General features: G+C 39.6%; 1 protein-coding gene and 1 long non-coding RNA gene across 4 annotated transcripts in view; one reads left to right on the forward strand and one right to left on the reverse strand.

Annotated features, from left to right (window-relative positions):
* The window catches only part of NEDD9 (neural precursor cell expressed, developmentally down-regulated 9), a 168,277-nt gene that overhangs the window by 112,585 nt on the left and 30,430 nt on the right, over positions 1–25,262 (forward strand). Inside the window, exon 1 of one of the 2 annotated variants that reach the window (XM_039857849.1) lies at positions 10,302–10,492. The exons of the other annotated variant lie outside the window; for it this stretch is intronic. Within the exon in view, the coding sequence (XP_039713783.1) occupies positions 10,481–10,492 (12 nt within the window). The 5' untranslated portion in view covers positions 10,302–10,480. Of the gene's footprint in view, positions 1–10,301; positions 10,493–25,262 lie in introns of those variants that run through there. 2 annotated transcript variants of the gene reach the window in all.
* Positions 1–25,262, reverse strand: part of LOC120598786 (uncharacterized) — an 88,937-nt gene that overhangs the window by 61,572 nt on the left and 2,103 nt on the right. The gene's annotated exons all lie outside the window — the stretch shown is intronic.

Genomic DNA, 25,262 nt, shown 5'->3' on the forward strand with positions numbered 1-25,262 from the left:
GGATCTGATGCAGTGCTCCTCAAAACGGGATACACAGACCTGCACCAGACCAAGCCCTGCACAGGCCACCTTGAGAGCAAAACTGAGAGTGAGCACTTCTCAACTCCAATAGCAATTAAACAGGACTCATTTTATACTGGTTAAACTCAGTAATAATAACAACAAACGAGGTTTGTATTTTACCTTTTTTATTTTATTTTTTTAGTTTCAAGTACAGGTGCCCCCTGCTTTTCAAAAGTTTATGTTCTGCCACTTCGTTTTTACAAAAGACCTACATTAGTACCAATTTTCGCTAACTGAAGGAAATCTGAAGAGGTTTTCGCTTTTATGAATCAAGGGGGAAAGTGAAAACGGCATTCAGTGTGTGTTTACCCACAGCGTTACAGAGGCAGTGAGTACCCCCAGCAGCAAGATGACACACAGGCGCGCCCTCCCTGGGGACTATGCTCAGAGCTTGGAACTGTGTCTGTGAGCATCTGGGCTTTATATCCATATATTTTGTGCATTAGTTAGCAAGATGTGTCTTAAGATTATCACTTCTAAATTTTATACCATTTCAGGTTACAAAAGATTCCATAGGAATGCTCTGCTTTCAGATAGTGGGAAAACCCTGTAGTTTACAAAACTAGTGGTTCAGGATGGATCTGGAATGGAGAACACTGATATTTTACAGTGCAGAGCCTGAGAAGCGCTGGCCTGCACGCTGGTCAGTTGAGCGGATGGCAGCAGCAGTGGCGAGCAAGTCTGAATGGGAGGCCAGGACTCTGTTCACCCTCTGGTTTGGCAAGTGAAAGAGAGGGAGCACTTGGTTTGATGTTGAGGGAAACAGAGCGGGCAAAGAAAAGGTACTGAAGGACTAGAAAGTGTATTGGTGGCCCATGCTTACCCGCCGTTATAAAGTATAAAAGTCTATAGTGCTTTCATAACTCATTTGGCAGTAAAACATGACCAGGCTTGGCCTGAAGTGATACACATTCTTCATTGACTTCACTTGGTATGACTCTTGGTACATTCAACTGCTGAAATATGAGCGAGTTTGTGTATGGGATGCTGGCCCGGGTACCACTGGTTTTGTAGTATGCAGTATGGATGTTAAATCTGTTTCTAAAATCTAAAATAGTCTGAATTCCACAACTTGTCTGGGCTCCAGGTCTTTGAACAAGGAACCGTGGATCTGTATTTAGGACAAGGAGGACATGAATGTACTTGTAGAGAGCAGGATGTGAAAGATTGGGGGTGCAAATGAGAGAAGGGAGGGTTGGGGAGCAGAGTCCCAGAGTAGGCTTGAGAGGGGGGATTAAAAAGCAACAGAGCTGCCTGAGAAGGAGGAAAGATTTTTTTCCCTCCCTGGTTCCCAAAACTGCACAAGAGATGGCTTTTGAAGATATAGAGCAATTTTTTGAGATGGCAAAATCAAAAGCTGCGGAACATGTGGCCTCTATCTTCTAAGGGCAGGAAGGGCATAAGCCTTGCTTCTTCTCCCAACCCTCTACCTTTCCGAAGACCAGACGCTCCAAAGGCTGATTAAAGCATGAGTCATAAGAACTGCCAGCAATGAAGCTCAAGAAAATCCTTGCAATACCCCTTTGTCTACACCCTCTAGTCTAAAATCACAGGGTGCCAGGACCTAAGCAAATTAAGGGAACTTATACTTAACATCTGTAAACCTCAGTGGTTGTGAGTGAGTAAGCCTTAAAGTCCTGGGGCATGCTCATTAGCAGGGCTCCCTTTCGGTTTTTCTTATGAAGAAGGGAGCCGCTCTTTATTTCTCAGCTTCAGTGGGCAGAATGGAATGTGCTGTCTACTCTCCACACAGCAAGTCAAGGGTGGATGCTGGTGTCTCCACAAGTGCCCAGTCTCTGGCCCACGCTGGAAAGGCATTCCTCTGGCAGACAAAATAAAAGATTGCTGATAGCTGGAGCATTTTGTTTGCTTTCTAAAATGAATCAAACTCTTCAAAAGCTTGTATTTAACAATACCGGGTGTGCTGTGTCCCCATACCACATTCCTCACATCCTGCCACCCCCTACCCAACCCCAGGCCCTGCATTACTCAGATTCCTTTTACTCGCTCATCAGCACCAGCTGGCGGCTGCCTGGGCCAGCCAGACAGGACAGATGCCCTGGGACTGGGCCTGCTGGACAACTCACTAGCCTCAGCTGAGGAGAGCGCTGAGGAACAGGAGGCAGGCTTCCTTGGAGAACTGGGTCAGCTGGGTTCTTATAGGGCCCAGAAGGGGAATATGTCTCCAAATGCAAAGAAATGGTTTAGCCGGTGTCTCCAGGAAAGTGGTATTTTGGTGTTTAAAACACCCACTCCCATGCTCCCCTATCCTTTTCCACCCCACCTCCACACTAGAGTTATACAGGATGTTGGATGTGGAAGCTAACCTTTAGCAGCCAGAGTGTCTGGAGAATGGTAAAGCTTGGGAGTAGATTGGAAACAGAACATTCAGTCCCATGCAGGAATTTAAGTCACATAGTCCATTAGCTTCTCTGTTTAGTCCACTTAGACAGTAGCAAAAAGTGGAGAATGGGAAGGAGGCTACAAAGTTCTAGCATATTAGGTCATGTTACCATGTCGTAGTATATCTACAGTGATAATAGATATGCGAAGAGGGGTCAGGAAGATGTTTCAAATTTAAGAATATATAAAGGAAGAACAAAAGTTAACAAGAAAGAACATGCTGCCTTTGTTCTTTCTTATTTAATAAATATTATGTGGCACTATTATTGTGTTGGGCAGTGTCTTCGGAAAGAGTAGAAGACCATTCTCCCTCCAGTTATGGAATTCCTGTTTATTTGGTCTTGACAGATCACCTTGACCTTTGCAAAAATCCACAGTCTAAAGTTTCTACCAGCAGAAGAGATTTCTATGACAGTTTCGTATAACAATTGTTTATTTGGAAAAAACTAAAGCATTCAATAACAGAACACCTCATGGCTAGAGAAAACAAGAGAAAGCCTTTGCCAGGCAGTCTGCAGAAGTTTACTATTAAACTCCTTTTGTTCCACTGAACTTCATTCCTTGGCCCAGCAGGATACATATAAATAGTAGAAATTTAAACTTTTGCACATTTATAAAGATAAATAAACCCAATCCTTTATTACGTGTTTCTAATTTTTCATATAATTTCACCCATAAATGAACTCACCCAAATTGTTCATATGAAGAAAATACTAAGTGCTAAAATGGAGCCTCACAATTGCTTGTCGTATTTCACTGGAGTTGAGTGAATTTGCTTAATATGTAATTTAATCTGTTACGTTGTTTAGTTCTTTGGGGAAAAAAGGTAGTAATTAAGTATTCCAAAGTTATAATAATACTATTGTATATGTACATGTATGTGTATGTGTATGTGTATGTGTATGTGTATGTATATGTATATGTATAGCATCAAAAACTTCACAATTGCACAGTTTTTCAAAAATCAAGTCAAAGTATTGCCCACAATCATCTCATTTACAGGGATCCACTGGGTTCTTAGTAGAACAGTATTACATGTATTCATTCATGGTTAATCAAGGACTGAGAGGGACCTAAAGCACTCAATTTTAATACTGTACCCTTGGGAAGATTAAAGCTACCTCAAAGAGTCTGAGATGAAAGGCAGAAAGCAATGGTACTGAGGTTGGGAAAAGAGGGTGGTGGATTTTTAAAAGGATAGTAATAACACACTTATATATTTGGCCGAGTGAAGGGTCAATGAGACCTTGTTAAGTCTTCACAATGTGGGAATTCACCATGTCATGCAGGAAACAGAGATCTAGAGGAATCATTTCTAGCCTCTGTTGTTTAGAGCCACACCTCACCGCAGGTGGCTCATCATTGAGTAAAAATAAGAAATAAGTCAGGGAGGAATAAAATTAGAAGTAATTCAGAAATCATGAGTCAACAAGCCTTTTTAATAAACACCACCCTCCATTTGCAGCAACAAATATTTTTAAACAATGCCTTTAACAAATCTTTCAGAAAACAGAGTTTATTCCTAGGACACGGTTACACCGTAGTTAAAAGGCATGAGGGTTGGAGTTGGATGACCTTCATGAGGTCTCTTGTGCCAAAATATTAGCAGAGGAAAATGAATGAAAGCTCCATTCCACAGCACATTAAGAAGCAAGCATTAGAGACTGTTCTTGAAGCTTTTCTCCAGTAATAGACTTTCATTCATTCCTAGATTTTGACCTGCTCAACAAATAAAAGAGGGCTATTGCCTGGAGTGAAAGATGTTCTTTCCCCTGCCTGCTGAAAGTGATTTATGTTTTCCATGTTGACGTCATTAAAAGCACGGTGCATGGACAATACACAGGCCTCTGAGAAGACATAAGATGAGATTCAGTTAGCTACTTAAGTGCAGAGGGGGATACAGCTGAAGAAAAGCTAGGATCTCCTTCTACAAGTTATTTAAGATCTTATTGTGGAGAAGCTCTCACAGGTGAAACAGTACAGTGCAATAACTAAGCACTAAATGATATGATACACACATAAAACTGTATACAGAATCATAGGATCTTTTGAATGTGTAAATTCCAAGGCCTCACACCAGGCCCACTAAATCCAGCTTGAATGGGAGAAGTCCTAGCATTCGAGGTGTTTTTTAAGGAGGTCAGATTTGGGGAACGCTGTGGCCATGGGTGATGAGAGAGACACAGAGGGTGTTTGGGGGAATATGAACAATGGAGAGATTTTCTAGAAAAGGTTTAATGAAGTAAATGGAGTTCAAACTGGGGGAAAGGTAGGATATAAGTAAGCAGAATGATGAAAGAAGGGCAGTCTAGGCAAGAAGGACAACATATATATAGACCTGAAAGTACAAGTGAGTAAGAGGTGTATTTGTTTGTATGCACACTCTTATCCCTAGTCACAACTTGAGAAGAATACTTTGTTAGGCTTAGTCCCACTAGAGTATTAGACACTACTTTACAAATGGAGACTCAGACAACAAAGGCATCTAGAGGAAGCCTTGGGTAGTATAACACACCACAGTCTCAGGAGACAGAAAGCCTGCATTTGGTATCAGAGCTGCCACTCACCTGTCCATAACTTTGTACCAGTTGTAGAATCTCTCCAAGTCTCAGTTTTGTTACATGTAAAACTAGAACACTACAACCTACCTCACAGGGTTATTATATAAAAAGAGTATTAAATGAAATAATGTTTGTGAATATCTAACACAGTCATCAGGGATGGTTTCAATCGAGACTGAATGAACCAGAGGCCAGTTAGATTAAAGAAAACTCTCTATGGCTCATCTTTGTTTTGGGAGGTTTCTGGAGACATGTAGAATTGAAAAGTTGCTGCCTCAGATTATTTTTTGAAATAACTTTGGTATATACAGACTTTTTTTAAAAAGCGGTATCAAATTAGAAATGGTAAAACATGGCCCTATAATAGGTATTTCTAAATTGTTTCTCTGTGGATGTGGAAGGATCTATGCTTTAGTCTGAACTCAGGGATGGATATATTTTGCACTATTCTAGAGCATAGATTGGCAAACTTCTTCTGTGGAAGGCCAGATAATACATTTTTTTAGCTTTGCATACATTTTTTTACCACCTCCGATGCAACTTACACATGTCTGACATTGCAGCTCAAAAGACAATGCATAAATGATTGGGTGCCTGTGTTCCAGTAAATATTTATAGACACTGAAATTTAAATTTCACATAATTTTCACATGTCATGAAATAATATTCTTCTTTTCTTCTTTTGATTTCTTCCATTTAAAAAGGTAGCTCTTAGCTCGTAGGTCATGTAAAATAGGTGCTCACAAGCCAAGAACTGACCCCTGTCCAAGAGCCGGAAGTGGCAACGGGACTCAAGTTGATTCTGAAAAAGTACATCTTAGCTCCACTTCTAATAAGTGTAAACTGCACTGCTTCCCTCAAACATAAGTCCTCCCCATTCCCTTCATGGGTATCAGACAGAATCTCCAGATAACACACATTCTTTGAAGTTTCATTTATCCTCTTAATCATTCATTCAGCAAGTATTTAAACGCCTATAAGGTATAAGCCTCCAGGGGACACAGTGTTGAACAAGATAGTACCCCATACCTCTGGAGCTCACCTTGAAGCTGGGGAAACAGATGTCAATAAATCATTAAGATACAACATGGAAAAGCTTGATAATAATACCCCGTGTTCCAAGTACAATGGTGGCATAGCAAAGAGAAGGAGGAATTAGTTCTGAAAGGGCGAGGTGATCAGGGTGAAAGTTGTTGACATGTAAGCACAAACAAGTCAGTGTTGGGGCTAGGCTTCATAGCAGAGGAGCGAAGGGAGGACAACCTCTGCAGAGGGACTCATCTGTGCAAAGTCAAGATGGTATAAGCGCGTCTTGGATTTGGTGAGTTGCCACACACATACATACACGCACGCACACACACACACACACACACACACACACACACACCCTACTTGTAGCTAGAATGTGTGGGATGTGGAGTGAGGAGATTATGGGAGATGAGGCCAGAAAGAGAGGGTGAGCTCAGATATAGTCTACGCCAAAGCGTGCATATTTTGTTTTTTAAGGCATTGAGGTGCTCCTAGGGGTTTTTAAACATAGTAGTAATGTGATTGACTCTGTATTCTAGAAATTAAACAAGTAGCAATGTGGGAGCAGGAAGAGATCTCAGGCAGGGACACTATAAAGAATGACTGGACTAAGCCAGACAAGAGATATGGAGGACTGACCTAAAGTACTGACTGTTGTTCTGATCTAAACCGGGGTTAGGGGAGGTGGGAGAGTCTGTGACGGTGTTCGCTCTCTGCACAGTGTCTTTGTCCTCTGTATGAAGGGCTGAAATAGACTCCCAAGGTCACTTCCTGTCCTCATATGCTCTGTTTGCCCTTCACTCTTAGATGGCAGCCACATGGTTGTGGGCAAAAGAATGAATCTCTTCACTCTAACATCATCTTGACTTTTTGCAGTATCCATGCTAGTGCCCAGTGGCAGCTGGAAAATTGTTGGATGACATTCGATGCCGTTTCCTTTGCTCCTGCCTGCTTGAGTGATTGTCTGAGGAGATAGAGCCCTTGGCAGACAAACAGGCAGGTGGCAAGGTTGACAGGCTAAGAGAGTGCTGGTGAGCACAGGGTAGGGTTGAAGCCCATTTTAGCCCATGGGAGTACTAGAACAACTCTACAAATCAATCAGCAGCATTTATATGGCACAGTTTAAAAGGTATTTTTACATCCCAAATCTCAGGTAATAGATGGGGAGAAGCTTGTTTCACTGTTCATTGAAAGAATTTGTGTTTCCCCCAAAAAGTTTTGAAGGAAAAATTCTGGATGACATTAATAATGTAATTACTACCTGCATTATATAAACTGCATTAAAACCAGAGCTCAATATTCTAACTAATAGCCCGCTGTCCTTGAGTGTTTAAACAAAAGGTAGAAACAGAGAAACAGATCATATCATTCCCTGCTCTAAATGCATCAGTGACATTCAAGAGAAAACCCAAACTGCTACCACCTACCTCTCTGAGCTTGTCCTCTTCACCCCTTCCCTGGGTGCCCCCTCATGGGGTGTATGGACTACTCACTGCTCTTAAACATACCAAGCTCATTATTCCTCAAGCCCTATCCACTGGCCACTTCCTTTATCTAGAATGTTCTTTCCCAGATATTTAAGGGTATCTCTCATGTTACTCAGACTTCTGCTTCAACATCACCTCCTTAGAGGGTCTTACCTGACCACTCTTTCTAAAATAAGACTGCCCCCCTCACCCCCATCCTGGCCTGTTTTCTTCTAGAAATTTTCCCTGCTTAATTTTTCTTTATAGCATTTATCATTCCAAATTTATACTATATATTCATTTAATTATTGTACCTCACTCCCACTAGACTGTAAGCTCCATGAGGGTAAGACTTTGCCTGGGCTGCTGTTGTATCCTTCCCACCCAGAACAGTACCTGACACATGGTAGGTGCTCAATTGATATTTCTTAAATTAGAAAGCTGCCTTGTAAATGGATGGCACACAAATGAAGGGATTCCTCCCCCTTTCCCTGAATTCCTACCACACTTTTAATATCGTTCACAGTCCAATAGTGACAATAGTTATAATTAATCAAATAATTAATTATTAATATTATTTACTTGATAGTTAACATTAATAGTATATAAAATAGTAAAAAGTAATATATAATAAATTTAATATTAAATAATAATAACCACTTATTAAGGTCTTGTTATGTGCCATGTACTGTTACTATCTATCTACATTATCTCAAATAATCTTTATTATAATCCTAACAGGTAGATATTATTAGTTTTTCTATTTTATACTTCACGACACCAAAATTAGGAAGTTAAGAAATTTGTTGAGATTCTAACACAGGTTTAACTGCCTTGAACATCCTTGTGCTTTTCTTTATAAAACTAACAATACAATGACCCAAACTGCCTTGAAATGAACTTCAGGTGGATTTTAACTGTCTTACTGTACAGGACAGAAAGTGGGACAGCCACTAGATGTGAATTAAGCTTTCTAGTAGAGAATGAAATGACAAAAAGCCCTAGCTTCTGTATTGGGAAACTGTTTTGAAAGCATTAAAATGGGGTGAGATAGTGTTCACTACTCAAAGGTACTCATCAAACAAAACAGAAGGAGGATTCAGCTTTCCTGCTTAGGAAGCCAAAGGAATGTTATCTAGATCTCCTGGAGGCCACAAGACTCATCTTACAGATGGGAAGGCCTTTGACTAACTCAGGCAGACACCAGAAACAATTTCCTGCAAACTAACGACTCTCCAATAAGTCTGTGGGACTGTTAGGAATATCTTTGCAGTGCAGTATTTTTCATGCTTAGCTTGAGTTCAGAAAGATCTTGCAGAATCACTCAGGCTCATTTTCACTCTAAGGCTAAATGAGGAATAGCAAGGTCTAGCAAATGCCCAAACCGGTGTGTCAACCTCATTATGACTGCCTGGAGGTTATGTCCAGGGAATAGGTGCCACATTAAATTGCGAAGTAAACTGTGAGCCCTGGATCTGGAAACTACTTTTGTAAGGCAGCTGTTCTCCTAATCTTTTTGCTTAGATCTTAAAAGTAATTTTAATCCATTGAGAAGGGGAAGGGTGGGGGACAAATCAAACTGATTTTGGTCCAACTTGGTCAGGAAAAAAATAAGAGCTGATTTTTCCATCTAAGTCGTGTAGTCTGGTTGGAGTCCATCCCACTCAGGGACAGCTGGACAGCTATTGTCTGCACTGGCCACTTCTGAATCCTGAGGCCCAGTTAGAGGGAATTTTCCCCTCACCCCTCTATCCTTCAGGAAAGTTGCTAAAAGGAACCATTTCTGTCCTCTCCTGGGTGATGTCTTTCTCTACAGAAATCATGAAGCTGAACCAAATGTCCTGTGCTTCACTGTGGAGAGACGGGTCTTTTTAACCAGTCTCATCAAACAGTAGGCATCTTTTTGTTCCCTGGATAATAAGTGTTGGTGGGTTAATGGGTCACCTTCAGGAGAGAGGTCAGAAGGAAAAACTGCAGTGTTCAAAGCTGGCGCTAGAAATGCCAGCCATCAAAGAACACAGTATTCTGTGGACAGTGATGATATATAGGGTGTGCACTAGCCAGCCCCATCTGAGGGGTCACATCTAACCATTATCCTCAGCAAAGCCAGAGAAGGTCGTTGAATGTGGCTGACACTCAATTCTGAGAGGTCCTAGTGAGAAGCTGGCCAGGGAACCCTGGTGCCTGGGCTAGGGAGTTCCTTTTCACTGAGGGAGAATTATATTCTGGCTCCTTCCAGACTGACGTCGCAAGTACTTTGAACACTGAAAAGAACAAAAAAAGCAAACAGCCACAAAAAAGGAGAGGGAGGGAAGAGAGAAGGAGAGAGAGAGATATCAGCAGGGGTAGTTAGTAAAAAGGGGCCCGGAGACAGAAAACCTTTTGTTCCCCAGAGTTCGTTTCATGTAAAGATTGAGAAGTGAATGGCTTTGAAATGAAATGGGTTTATGAAGTAGTTGCTAGGTCACAGGAAGCACGACTGTCAGACTGCTTTGTGAATTCTATTTCTTTAAAACGTAGGTTAATCTTTAAAAAAAAAAATTATCTCCTCTTCCCAGGTTTTTTGGGGGGAGGGTAAAATTGGGAACGGTTCCCCACTTTGTTTTATTTTCCAACCTTTCTGATAATGTAAAATAAATGATCATATTACAAGTTCTTTGTCGGTTTTCAGAAGTTAAGAACTGGGCGGAGCATCGCATTACCTTGGCCTATTAGCCAATGACGGGAGGGTATGCAAATATAGTGAGTGATGATGGTCCCGCCTTAATCAAAACAGTGAGCTCAGAGGCTTTGGAGCATAGCCGTGTCGCAGCTCTGCGCGAAAGGACTGAAAAACCGGCCTTAGCCCCGGACCGTTCTCACTTTCATTTAGCACTACACTCGATGGAGGCGCGGGCACGCCAGTGCTTAATGCAGTCTAACTAGTGTAGGAAAACGACTCAGTTCACCGCTGCCGAGATGAAGTATAAGGTAAGAGAGGGGCTTTTACATAAGGTTTCAGAGTGTGTGTGTGTGTGTGTGTGCGTCTCATCGTGACAGCTCCTGTGCAGGGACGCCTTGTATGCCCGAGAGAATTCTGAGATGGGTTTCAGTCACTGAATTTGGCATACAAACAGGCAGGCAGAGACGAAGTCGCTAAGACCCACTCTGGGAGTTCACAGCACGCTGAGGTCCATCTCTACTGAAAGTTTGGGGGAATTAGTCTTAGAGCCGATCTGTGGCGGCCACTGTAGATCAGAGGGTGTCTAACTTACTTAAAGTGGAGCAAGCATTAGCTCAAGTTTTCGCAGCTCTACCAGGCCTGGCCTCCACTGTCCGGGGGTAGCCGGGGAGCTGTACTAAGGGTGGAATCAGAACTGCTGAGTCTCTCAGACTGGCTTTTAAAGCAGTTTTCAGCCTTCGCTTTAAGCGTTTGGTCCGGGAAGCAGTTTGCCATGTGTACTTTGGGTGGTAGAAATTAAAACTCTCAGGTGTTATACAGCTGATGATGGAAAATTTTGATATCCTTAAATGACGTTGGTTGTAAGAACAAATGAGTATTTGTCATTTCTTGAAAACGTTTTTGTTGGCGCTTGAATGGACTGAAGTTCTAAAGGCTCAGGCGAATTTATTGTCTTCTGAAGCTTACAGAGTGCCATGACACTTCGGCAGCATTATTTTCCCATCCATTTTGCACCATTTATGTGTTTATTCTTGGCAAAAGGATTACAATTTGCTCAGCATATACCATTTTAAGTCACCCTCATAGAGGAGGCAAGGAGTTTCCAGGGACACTGTACAGAGCAGATTGCAGTGAATAGGGTGTGGATTTTCCTTAAAGGATGACTACTTCTATTCCAGAATAGACACTAGTCTTAGTGCTTTTAAATAAAAGTATTATTATTAAAATGAATTCTGGCAAGGTGGCTATGCTTTTGGATTGATAATTTGTATTACTTCTGTGACCTTCAGATTGTGGTAGCTGGGAGCTACTTCACTTCCTCTCCGAATTATCTAAGCTTCTGGCCCATCTTTATTTATTTATTTATTTATTTATTTATTTATTTATTTATTTATTTATGGTGACATTAGTTAATGAAATCCAATGAGTTTCATCTGTACACTTTAACTGGCCCATCCTTTTTTAATGTGATGTTGTAAATACTTGGTTATGGCTATTAGCCACTGGCTAACCTCAGTGATCAATCATTTCTTGGAAAGTTATAAATCTTAATTCAAAGCCCTAAATCTAAATGGTGAAAGCCTTTGTTTATAAGATATGAGTTATAGTTCTCCTTGAAAAGGTTAAAGCTGTCTGAAGACATAGGTATCAGTTATCACTCTACTATCAGCTTTCTGTTATCTGCCTTAATAGGCAAGATCAGAGGAATAGATAATCTCGAAAATTCTTAATATTTGACTTTAAGGTGCAACCAGAAACAAATCCTTCTATCTGGCAGGAAAGTTCTCTTTCTTGAAGTAGTTCACCTGAATTTCCACAGTTTCCTTATTTAGAGCAGTGATAGGACTTATATGTTATTTAGCCTGCATTGAGTCTTTGTCCCTTCTCTCCCTATTGCGGAATGCCTTTAGTTCACAAAAACAGCTTGCAAAAGAAAAAAAAGATAATTTGTTCATAAATTTATTATTGGAAAGTACAAAGGGCTGAAATTAACGTCGAGTGTTGCAATCTAGAAAGTGACAAAAGTGACAGTCTAAAGTCACTTTTATTCAGTGACCTCATCATGTTTAGTTTTATTCTTATGGAAAGAAAACATCATGGCAACAGATTATATAAATTTCACCTGGCCCTCACAAAGAAAACTTGCCTCTCTACCGAGTCTTACCAGTGTTGAACACCCTACCAATTGAGGTAAATACATGATTTTATTAGCTCGTGGATTCCTTCACCAGCAAAGGTCCTGAATTCTCTAACTGACCAAATGACAGATTGACACCTTGTGTTGACTACAAAATGAACCAATAGCCGAAGCAATCTACTTCCCCTTTCTTATAAAGCCTATTTTCTCTCTTGTTAATAATAGATAACTTTATTTAAGGAGAAGATTTTGTAATTTTAAGTAGAGGAGATGACACAAAGGTAAAGAAGTGATCAATAACATTTCTTAAGACTTACCATGACAATACAGGATTGTCATATTTAATTCTCCCAATAACTCTCTGAGGTTTGTATGAGTATACTCATTTTCAGATATGGACATTATGGCACAGAGAGGCTAAGTAATTTATCCAAAGCCACACAGCTAAAAAGTGGTGGAGTTGGGATTTGAATCAAGATCATCTGGTTGTAGAACTTGTGACTTTAAATTATTATTAAAGAAAAAGAAAGAACCATCTTTGACCTCCCTAAAATGTGCTATATAAATGGTGTTTTCTTCTCCCAGGAAATTTAAGACTCTATATCATCCCAAGTATTCTTGCAGAATAGAGTCCTTTTTTTAGGCAATAACTCAAAGCAAAGCGAAATGCATGTTTCGCCATTATTTGTTTAATTTGAGTCACTTAGGTAGGAAAGCCAGATAATTATTAGATTGTAAAATCCTGGAGTCAGGAATTATCTTTTAAACACTGTATTGCACTATACACTGTAAATTTAGTGCAGTCAAACTTAAAAATGTTCACTGAGAAATTTATAATCCAGCCACTATAAGGCCACTATAAGATTTTTTTTTTTAACCAGATTATCTGGTTTGGCTACTTCAGGGATCATAACTGGAGAACAACCAAACCTCCACTCATTTTGCACTTCTACTCCAGGTCAGTCAGCTATGTATTTACAATAATCTTGAGAACTGTGGAATGTGAGCTATTACTTGAGTAAACTTTTTTGATTAGCACCTATCTAGTCCATTTTTATTTCATTGTATATTTTTTTAATTTGTTCATAAGAAGGCTGTAGTCACTCTCATGTGTACTTAATATTACATTTTTCTTTAAAAAAATTCAGCCTGAGGTTCTGTGATAGTAAATTATGGGGGCTTTATTAAGGGTTTTCTACAAGCTACTCTGAATATACAGAGCATGTTCTGAAATGGGGAGAAGGGACTGTGGCTTGCTCAGCAAAGGCTCCACTTCTGGGAGTCTGGAGGTAGATTTTGGCTGCTCTCATGCAGGAGCGTGATTGAAAGGCCAATGTACAGCTGTATTTGAACAGAGGCGGGAAACCCCACCCCTTAATGCTGGCTCAGGCCAGGTGGGTGCTCAGCAGGCACTGCCTGTCTGATCTCTAATAGCTGAGCAGCTTTTGTGGATTTGCCAAATTTCTGAACTCTGTGTGCCGCCATTAAAATTCTAAATTATTTATCTATCTACCATTCAACAAATTCATTTTTAAATGCTTGGACTGAAGAAAAATTACAGGGGGAACTTACAATTCAAATCAGAAAACTATATTCTGAAATTCAAATTTCTTTGTTCTGTTTGAATGTGAGCAAGTTTAGGGGAACGAGAAAGTGTATACTACTTAAAACTTTTGGGGGGACTTTGAAAATATTTTTATTTTCTCAAGCTAGCGTGAGGAAAAAATAATTGAGCTTCTTCTATTTAGTTAATATGGTCATTTATGACCTATATGATTCCCAGTTCTTTCCTTGCTTTGACATTTTGGTTTTAAATTCTTTATTCTCTTTAGATGATTTGTTGCACTCAATCCAATTAGAAACTCCTGCCTCTCCCCAGAAGATGCTTTGAAAAATCTTAATTATTTCTTTATATATTATTTATTTATTGAGCAAATCCACTTTCGTGGCTAAATGACTAATCTACACAGAGATGAAAGTCGTTGTAGAGCTGAAGATGTTCTGATAATACCAAATGTAGCAAGTTGCACAGTGTGGACATAACAAGGATGCCTTTAGCATCCTTTTCTTGCTGGGATCTACATCAGTCCTCTTCTCAGAATTCATCAGTGGCTTCCTGTCTGCACCGCCCTGCCCCCAAGACTTCTTAAAACAACTTCCTCTCTACTTTTTCAGCCCCTTTGCAAATTCCCTTCCTTTTTGTGTATGCCCTTATGACCTCATTGTCTCTCATTCAAGCATCCCTTATCCTTCTTTAATACCAGACTTCTGTAGGCTGACCTTCCCAGCCCACACAGACGTGACACCCTCAAAGCACACCCTGTACCCCACCTCTCTCCTCTCTTTTGACTCTACTCTGGGAAATGTTGTTCTCGTGCTGCTCTCTGACTTATTTTCTCCTGTCTATTTGCACCTACATGGCTTGGTTAGTCTGTACTTCCCACACAGCAAGTCTCCTCATTCAAACACTCTATGAAGCAATCAAAAGCCCAAACTTGTGTCTCCATGACTCCCTACAATAGGCTTTTTTACCTCTGCCCTACTCTGTTAGTACCACCTACCTTATTAACTCCTTTCAATCAAATCACTATCTTAATGATACCTGTAACTCATAAAGGTTACCCGCAGGGTCTGTCCAGTTTTAGGTAAGCTCCATTGAATACAATAAAGAAGTGAAGGGTGGCCTTTATTTATATGTAGAAGCAGATCGTTTGAATAAAAAGTATGATCTAGGATTTGTTATGGCAGGTGACAGGGCCTTTGTCTTGTATGTTCCTGTAGTATAGACAAGATACAGCATGGGCTTTAGAGGAAGGCATTATTATTTCTTGTGATTTAATGCTCTGTAACTTTGGGCAAGTTAAGCTCTCTGAGCCTCAGTTTTCTTATTTGGAAACAGGAATAATAACTGCCTCATGTTATTGTTCCAAGGCCTAAACATGATAATATATGAATGTAAGTACTTACCATGGCTCCCGGCATATGGTAGGTAGACAATGCCAGTCAGCTCCATCTCTCTTTGTATAGTAAATGCTCAATAGATGTTGAAAGGATAGTGTGGACTCAAGACTTGGTGACAAGATTATGTCAAAATCCCAGTTACTAGTTTAAGATGGTTGAGTATTACTGAGTGTCCCATGGACCTGGATATGTATTGTAGAAATGTAAATGCCACACATAGGGAATTACCAGCACATTCATTTGCCCACTTGCTAATATATTAATGCTTGGTATCTTCACTGTTGTTAATAAGATTTGATATTCCTGGAATTATAGGACCTTCATAGTAAGTACTGAACTAATGTTGAACTGAATGCTAAGTTACATAAAATACTTAGAGAAATCGCCATTTTAAAAAGTCTTAATGAATATGGCATTAAGTTGAAAGAACATGGGTTTTGTTTCAAATCCTACTTAGGTTACTTCCTAACAGTGTAACAGGCAGGCTACTGCAGGCCTTCATGTCCTCATTTATAAAAATTGGATTTTTAAAACACCTATCATATCATATAATTGTAAAGCTATAAGATATGAAAATCAACAGCTTCTAGCACATAGCAGGCATTTAAAAATAGCAGCTAGTATATTATACATTATAAGCTATATATACAATGTATATATACACACAAATACATGGATATACAGGCGTTATATATATACAAATTTAAGAGGAAGCATTCACTTGAATTGTTTCCCCAAAACAAAAATATTAGTTGAGGAAAAGAAAAATTCACCAATTTAAAAAGTCAAAGGTAAAATGCAAAGATGGTATAGAAGATCAGTGTAAACTATACCCCTTATCTTATTGTAGTCAATTAGAGTGATGTAGATGTAAAGTAAGAGGTCTATTTTTAGACGTAAAGTAAGAGCTCTATTTTTAGATCACTTTAAGGTTAGAAAGAAACCTAAACAAATTGATTTGAAATGCCAGCCACCGAGCCCATGGCATCACTCTGCAGTAACATATAGACTTAATTATCAATCCTCCTTGCCAAGATAAACAAAACAAGGCCACTGGAAAGAAATACTATATTTCCAACTTAAAATGCCAGAGAATAGATGCTGGTTTCCTAAGCAGTGGATGATTGCAAAGACTATGAGCATGGAAAGAGGACCCTCTCCCCCTAAAAAACCTGTTTATACTTTGTCAACAACATCTCGCTCCATTTTATTTACTTTGAACATTCCAGTCATCTCCCTGCGGTAATTCTTACCAGTTAATGAGGACTTTGTATGCCTGGGGAACATTACAGCCTAGCTGCAAAAGACTATCTTCCTAAGGAATCTTCATTTCAAGATAAATGGCCTTGTCAGTGACCTTTTCCACCCGTCACAGAAAGAGTAATTCTTTTAGACTATAGTTTAGTAGGCAACGTGATCCAGGTGAATCGAGGTATGTACTTTAAGGAAGATAGAACAGACACTCCAGAAAATATGATTGGTGATGGCGTGTGACAGTGGTTTTGCATGGTTAAAGTAGGGAGTGGGCAGCTGGTCATGGAGATATTAAAATTGCAAGTAGAATGTTCTCAATATAAACCTGGACCCCACCATGGACTAGTAAATGCCATTTTATTCTTTAAAATGATCTTGTCCTTCCCAGCCATTAATGGTACTAAATAATGTTTAAGTAGGTGGTTCATGGTCCTTATTTAAAGCTGGTTCACTGATTTGGAGGTGTCTTATTTCTTTGTAAATCTTGGTGTGTACACTGCAAATGAGAATTCCTGCTGATATTTCTACTATGTCAAGGTAATAGTTATAGGATGTTACCAAAAATGTTCCTTATGTGGAATATTGATGTCTATGTTTACTAGAAATGAAGACTGAGCAACTATGAATATGTAGAAGTGCAAGCATTGCAGAAAAATGTTTGATAGCTCCTTTTTAATTTCCTTTCTTTACTGTGTATGTTTGTATGTGTGGCAGTGGGAGGGGATTATTTGTGAAGCTCAATAGAAAGTTGCAACAACCAAAAGGTATATAAGGTTAAGATTTGAACCAGATCTTTCTATTTATTAAAGCAATATATAATTAGACAGGATGATGTATCATTAATATTTTTCCTAATTTCTTTTAGTTATGTGGAAACCCATGCTATCTCTTGTACGAATTAGCCTTAAGCTCATTAATTTATGGTAGTCAGTTTGTTGCCCTTAACTTAGCTCTTCACCCCACAGGAAATGTGGCTGACTTGTGTAGGCTTCTCTGTCACCAGGCTCTGCACTCTACTGAAAGAATGGGCTGAGATACCCCAGCTGCCCAGCCCCCAACACTCAATAACCATAATAAGCAAAGTCAGCTCACTGAGAAGGGTACAAAATAGACTTCCAAACACTCCATGCCTCTTGGAGTTCAGAGTCTTTAGTATCTAATAGTATATGTTAGTAATCTGTCAATGAGGGGTGAGTGTGTGTGTTACTAATCATTTGTGGTATGACAGAGTTTGGCACAAAATGGTTGAGTGGACCAGCAGATTTCAATACTATCACAACAGAGTTGGCAGAGCAACATTTTGAAATCCTCTTTTCCCTTGAGTGCTCCTCTGGGGTAGAACTTCCATGTTATTCCCTGATTCTCCAACTTTTTTCACTCAGAGCTAAGTGTGAAGAGCACCTCCTTAAATAGGAGTCAGGGTAGAGAATGATAGAAATACAGCTAGCTCAACAGCATTCTCTCTCTTAATAACCCCATTCACTGTGAAGCTGGAGTTCTAGACAGTCTCACAGAGGCCCAGATGCCTTTGGAATATATCTCACTTCTTTATAAAGATCATCTTGCCATTTAGAAAACATGTCCATTGACTGAATTAAAGACTCTTATCAAACCTATCTTTTTTCCTCCCAAATCCTAAATCCAACCAAGGCAGACCCATTAGCATGATATATACTTGCACACCTATCTTTTATTTTTAGTTTAAAATATATGTAATTCACGTAGGAAATTTAAGGAAATATATCCATATTTCACAAACCCCAAAATGGGACATATGGTCTGACAATGGGAAGGATATTTGAAACTAGGCCTGCCTTGAAAAGTTCAGGAACATGTGGTCACTCTAGACAGTCAATATGAGCTGCTCTAGAGATCAGTCAATCATCGAAGGCGTTATCCCTTTTCCCTTACGTCAGTCAGGCTCTTGACCGGAAATTATCTAAGAAGTTTTTTTGAAGTGAATGCAGGTAAATTTTTCACATAGAGTTATAAATAACATTTGCTTGTAAATAATAGAGTGGTCCTTTTTCTTTTTCTTCTTCTTGCATAAATAAGCATCTTTAGAAACGACGGAAAGCCCATTTTGCAATATGGACTTGAGCAGAGAACACCTGAGAGGTTAAGCAGCAGGGAGATTGTATTTCAGTTGTTCTTGTTTTAAACCTGGCTTGGTAGCTCTGTGCCTCATAACCTGCAGCGTCTGCCCAAGCCTCCTGCCTCCCTTATTAAGATCTTAATTACAGACGCAGCTTACTTCATTGCTAGAGGGAAAGAATTTAGTTTCTCTGAACTATGTCTGTTTTTTGGTGTGGCAGGTGTAATCATGATGAGATCATTTCTGGTTTGTTTTCTTTTCCTGGAGGAATTATTTTTGAGGGGGAGGAGTACAGTTCTTAAGACACAATTTCATGAGCTCATAATAATGCAGTAATAATTGTGCATGATTTTTTAGAGACCCTTTCTTCTGAAGAAATCAGAGCGTTTTGCATACATAATTTCATGACTCCTCATAATATCGTTCTAAAGAACATGTTCATTATCCACATTTTGCAGATGGAGAAACAGATTCATACAGGCAGTGTGATTTCATTGTCATTAGACTTCCCATATGAAGACTGAGACTAGACTCTGTTAATTCCATTTAGTTTCCAGAGTTTCATGACATCAGCACTATTGACATTTAGGACTGGATAAGTCTTTGTCATAGGGGATTGTCATGTTGATTGCAAGATGTTTAGCAGCATCCCTGGCATCTACCCACTAGCAACCAGTAACACACACACACACACACACACAGTGATAACCAAAAATGTCTCCAAACATTGCCAAATGTCACTTAGCAGGATAAAATTCCCCCTAGTTAAGAATTACTGGCCTAATCTTCCCTAATTCTTTCTGCTTAAATATAATTACCTTACTGGTTTGATGTGATGGAAGCACAAAGATACAACCACAGAACTGTTTGCCATAATTTTATCATGACCAAGGTTGAGCTTAATATAACAGGTCCTAACCAAAAAGAAACTTAATCTTACATGCTTAACACCAATTTGTTCAAGCATATACCACAAAATATTAAGAAGCATGGGGGTCTTCCTCAGGTGACATGTAAAACCATCAGGCCAAAGGAAGACAGACTTCAGAGAATTAAGGTTGCTGTAGAGACAGTCTGGTACATATACATATACATATACATATACATATACATATACATATACATATACATATACATATACATATACATATACATGCATTTAGAACTGGGCCTTAAAGAAAGCTACTTTATTCTCATAAACTGGTATATAATATGTACATGTAGGAGCTTATCTATATACCTAACCAATGAACAATTTTATTTTGAAGTTTTTTCTATTCCATTTGCTCCTGCCATCTTTCCTCTCCTCTAGCGGAGAAGCTGCAGCATCCAAAGGTTCTTTCTTTAGACGTCTACAGACAACTCTGTAGTTGTAGTGGTGACAGAATATGATTGCATATACCCTCTTAACCAAGTATACAGATCCATTTTTTAGAACTCTTTGGAGACCTCACGAGTTAAGTGGAATAATAGCAATCAGGCACCAAACCTAAGTCAGGGGACATCTAAAAGGGTTCCCGTGAGGGCTGGCATTCAAGTTATGTCAACTGGGTTCTGGCTGGGAGAAAAGCAAGGGTTGCCGGATGTGTACGTATAGTATTGAGATATTGGTATTGTATCATATTGTATTTAGATATAACTTCATTCTTTACAGGCTCCATACTTTGGTGTAGGAAGATATATGAAAATGTAAAAAATAGGAAGATCTTCCCTTCTTTTAAAATACTCTGTTAGATGTAACTTGTGTGTTTTGAATTTTGAGAAATTTTTGTTTTTGGAAATACACTGTAATATAATGGACTAGAGTCTCCTATTCCTTTATAACAATTCTCATTTCGCTTCCCCCAAGTGCCTGGATGTTGAGGGATTTGTCTAGACAGGCAGATAGATGTGATCTGGTGCCAACACCGTAATGTTGGCTGAAATCCAGATGGTTGTTTTATTGTTAATAAAACCTATATTTTAGGTGAGTGGGTGTCAGGCCTTCATCATTATGTGATGCCTGTCAGATTTATCTAGGGGCAGAACCCTGAAAAGAGTTTGTGCCTGCCCCATGTTTTTGATCCTTTGCCAATCTACTATACGAAAAATCTATCAAAACCAGGCAACCTGGGACAAATGCTTATAAATTGCCAAGCTTAATAGCAACAGTACTAAATTTTAAGATGAAGAAGATTCTCAGGAAGTATATTCTGGGCTAGTGGAAAAAATCCTAGATTAAGAGAGGAACCAGATGCTTTTGCTGGCTCTGCTGTTAATCTAATAGGAGACTCTCTGGGTTGTAAAACAAGAAAATTAGGTTAAAACGATCTCTAAGATCCCTTCTTGGTTTAAAATTCTAGTCTAGATGGTTCTAGGTTTGGGTGACTTCTGGGTCTAATACCCATAGAAACCTACGTGTCACTCCACTTTCTTTAAGACCTTCAGGAGTTGCTTAGATCAATCTCAAAGATGACAGAAGAGTGAGAAAATGAGCTCCTATAGACACATGTATTATTTATGACCATCAGACTTGTGAGACAAAAGCTAATTTATTTTTCTCAAATACTGTCAGTAATCAAACTTATCTTCCATGAATGGCCAAGAAATAATTGAAGCAGACTAGTGGACTAGTCCCATACATATACTCATACATGCATACATGCACACCCACTTATCAACCTACTTGTAATTTTTTTTCATATAAAACAATTTTCTCTAGGCTTTTGTTGGTTTCATGGTAAATAAATCCTAGCATGGGAATGTTTCTGTTCTATGTCAACCTTAAATCAAGAGAGAATAGATGACATTAGTTCTAGTGCAGGAAAGGAAAGGAACCCAGCATTTTAACAAACAATTTTTTTAATCTCACAGGTATGCTGTCCATATCAGGTTGCCAAATCTGGTCAAAAAGAAGTTTCTTCCTGAGATCCAAATATCCAAATTTGCAATGAGCATCAGATCTCCTGATCAGTTATCAAGTGTCACTTTGGCATATGAACCACCAAAGTAATGCTGGGTCCTGAACAATCTCTCATCAAATAAGAATATGGAACAGACATTAAGCTTTCCAAACCTGGGAGCCTTATGGGCCATCATACACAGGGTGCACCCCAGTGGTGTATGTGAGGGCTGATGCATGTCAAAGAATAACTTTGAGTGGGCAAGTGTCTAATGTCACATTTCTTAAAGTATCTCCCACTCAGAAATGCTCAAAGAGAATACTATGGCTAAAGTTCAACAAGGCTGGAAAATCTAAGAAAACTTAAGGAATTGTGGCAGGGTAATTAGCATGAAAATTCAGAGAGGGTCCAAGATACTCATATAAACTTTGTAACCATCATAGGGAGTTAGAAGTGCTTTCCAGAAAACAAAAGTATTGGCTGAAATGTGGTCTAGATGCCAGAGGAATCTTTGGCAGCAAGTGTTGGACACTTCTCATTAGTGATCAGCAGTATGACAAGGGACTAGTGGGGCCTACAAGAATTCCGCTGCTGCCTTTCTGTGACTAGTTCAGATCGCATAATGAAAAGTCAGTCAGATTGCAATTACAAATACTGCCGAGAAAGAACTTGGATGTGCTATGTGTCATATCTTCTAACTCCTGAACTTAAAAGCTTTGTGTCTACTACTTAATAATCTCGAGAAGATCCAACTTTTAGAAAATTTTACATTCCAGATCACCCAATGAAAGAACTCAGATGTAAACCGAGTATTCCAGGAACCAAAATCCAGACACATAGATATCCATGTTTCCTGACTACGGCTGATTCCTTCTTTTGGGAAATACCACATCTCCTTATATCCTAAAGATGATCTTAGGAGGTAGCCAAAGTGGTTTGACGACCCTCTAACTGAAGCTGATTTTTGTCAGCAGTCACAAAAGTACAGAAGCCTTTCTTTCTCTTCCCCTGCGTCCTCAGAGTGACCTTCATAATGCTTATCCTTCAGCCACTTCCTTTAGGACTGATTTCCTTGACAATGGCCTTTCCCTTCCATACTGTGTCTGTTTCTCACAATCTGTCCTGCTTTGTGTGTGTGTCTGTGTGTGTGTGTGTGTGTGTGTGTGTGTGTGTGTGTGTGTGTGTGTGTGTAAGTGCATGCATACACACCCTGCCAGATCCCAAGGCTAAAATTTGGGGATTGGGTAAGTCATACTGAGAATGTGGCAGCCCTGAGGAAAGTCATACTGAGAATGTGGCAACCCTGAGGCTGTGACAGGAGCTCCAGCATGATAAATATAGAGTAAAGTAAAAATAAGAAGAAGAAGTTGGGCCATTGATGATGCTATCGGTCTTAGTGGGGTGACACAGCAGCCATTGTGTCTCATTTCTCTTTAAAGAACAGCATGAATGGTCATGGAAATTACAAGTCATACCTCTCCATATTTGGAATAGCAGATAGTTTCCTTGGCAGTAAGACTAAGCAGCTTTCCTAATATTTTGATAGCAATGGGGGGAAAAGGCAGGGAAGAGTGGGGAATAATGTGGGAATTGTCATGTAACTTAGAGTTTTTTGTACCCACTGTTCTGGCTAGTTGTACGGTATTTTCTACCCACTCCTCAGGCATAGCTTGGGAACCAGGAACAGCAGAAACCTTAGTCCTGGCAAAGTATGAATGGTGCTCAGTCACCTGCCGCCCGATGTGGGTTACACTGAAGGGAAAAAAGGCACTTACAGAGAACACTGTATTTAATCTGGCTGGGATGGTCAATTCATCTTGACCTTCCTGTTTGCTCAGTGGTTGTGGACATGAGACTCGGGCTCACTATCTACGTCATTATCCTGTTTTAATAGGGAGAGGCGGGCACCTTCCTGCTTGCTGTCTCCCACATTCTTCGGCTGTGATGCTTGGGTGACTTGGACATGCCATTTATCTCTCTGGTTCCATTAATTTATTTTCCCACATCCATCTGAAAATGTTGACCAAATGTCATGCTGATTTCTCTAGAAAAAAATTTCATCCTCTCTGTAGGGAACCAGGAAACCAGAGTCCAGAATCCATTTCAAGTTAGCAAACATTTAATGAGTATATATTTTGTTTCAGACACTGGGCTCAAGTTCTGGAAATGCCAAGGACTAAGACAGCCTTTATGAACTTAAGGAGTTCTCAATCTTGAAAGATATAATACAAATCATCCTGTAATAAATACTATAACAGAGAACTGGGAAGAGAAACAATCAGATAGGTTTTGGAAAGATAACTATTCTGATTATGCGGAAGATGAATGGTTTTTGAGGTGGGAAGAGGTTGAATGCAGGAAAATTAGTTGAGAAGCAATTGTCATATTCCCCCGCAAGAAGCTGCTGAGGGCCTGAAGTAGGAGTGGCCTTGAGGAAGAAAGCAGAGTCCAAGGTGATTGGGTTTTGAGTTGTAAAGAGGCTCTGAAACCTCTGAGGCTACTACCTTGGACAGCTGTGTCATACTGTTAACTAAGAGAGATTAAGCAGGAGAAAGGGGTGTTTGCACTTGTTGATTTCAAGATAAAGTTACCTATTACACAACTGGAAATGTGGGACTGGAGTGCAGAAGAAATATCTAAGCTGGAGCTATGGATCTGAGTGTTTTGTGTTCAGATACCATCGGCATGGATGTGATTTCCCACGGAGAGTGAACATATAGAGAAGAGAAAAGTGCAAAAGAGAGATCCCTTTAGAAGATGATCACTTAAAGAATGAGCCAAAATTTTTTTCTTTTAGTCTGTGATAGAGAAGGAAGATGAGTGGTCATAAGAAAAAGAGAAGAGAGAAAAACAGAAAGTGGTATCAGGAAGCCAGAGGAGAGTTTCAAGAAACATCGGAGTGGGGATCAATGCTAGAGGCTGCTACAATTAGAGTTCCCTCAATTAGAATTTATGACCCTAAAGGCCAATTTCCAATCTTGATTAGAACCACAACTTTTGTAGCATATGGATTTGATTAAATACTGTCCTAATTCTGGAGCTGGAGACAAGAAGCCTAAATTCTTGTCCTAGTTCTATGACTTTCTTGCTAGGTGACTTTGGCAAATCATTAACTTCTTGAGGCTCGTTTTCCTTATTTGTAAAGTGAAAGAGTTGGACTGTAATTGTTTAAAGTTCCTCTGGCTTCAAGTTCTATGCCCAACTGTTTTGGTGGTTTGCCAAGCCCAAGCTGTATTTCTAGCTGCCAGTCTCTGGCAGCTAACCATCCAACTGGATATAGAATTACATAGCTCTGTTATCTCTCCTTGATGTGTTTCTGTGTTGACCTTTCTTGCTCTGGAGATAAATATTGGGGTGGGGGGCGAGGAGGCGAGAAAGAGTAGATCTGCCTCTCCTGGGTTTTTCTAAGATATTCAGAAAATCACCTTCTGACTTGTGGCCATAGAGAGTCTCACCTTTACACTGAAGGAAAGGGCTCCTCCACCTTCTCCTAGCCAGAAGAATTAACTCTTAATTTGTTTATTTATGACTTGCCTGTGCACTTTTGAATGAGATGGTTTGCATTCCAGCTGAAGATGAACTTGCTGTTATCTTCTTACTGAATTCCTGCCCCAACACTCCAAGTATTTGCAAAAGCCAAGCTCCTTACCCATGTTTTTCCCCTCTTTTTGATGGATTGTACTCTGCTGGAACCTAATGAGATTTACCTATAATTTGTCTAGTAATATCCTTATTATTAGTGTCAGTAA

This window comes from Pteropus medius, unplaced genomic scaffold, assembly GCF_902729225.1.
Source record: "Pteropus medius unplaced genomic scaffold, Ma_sr-lr_union100, whole genome shotgun sequence".
NCBI classification, from domain to species: domain Eukaryota; kingdom Metazoa; phylum Chordata; class Mammalia; order Chiroptera; family Pteropodidae; genus Pteropus; species Pteropus medius.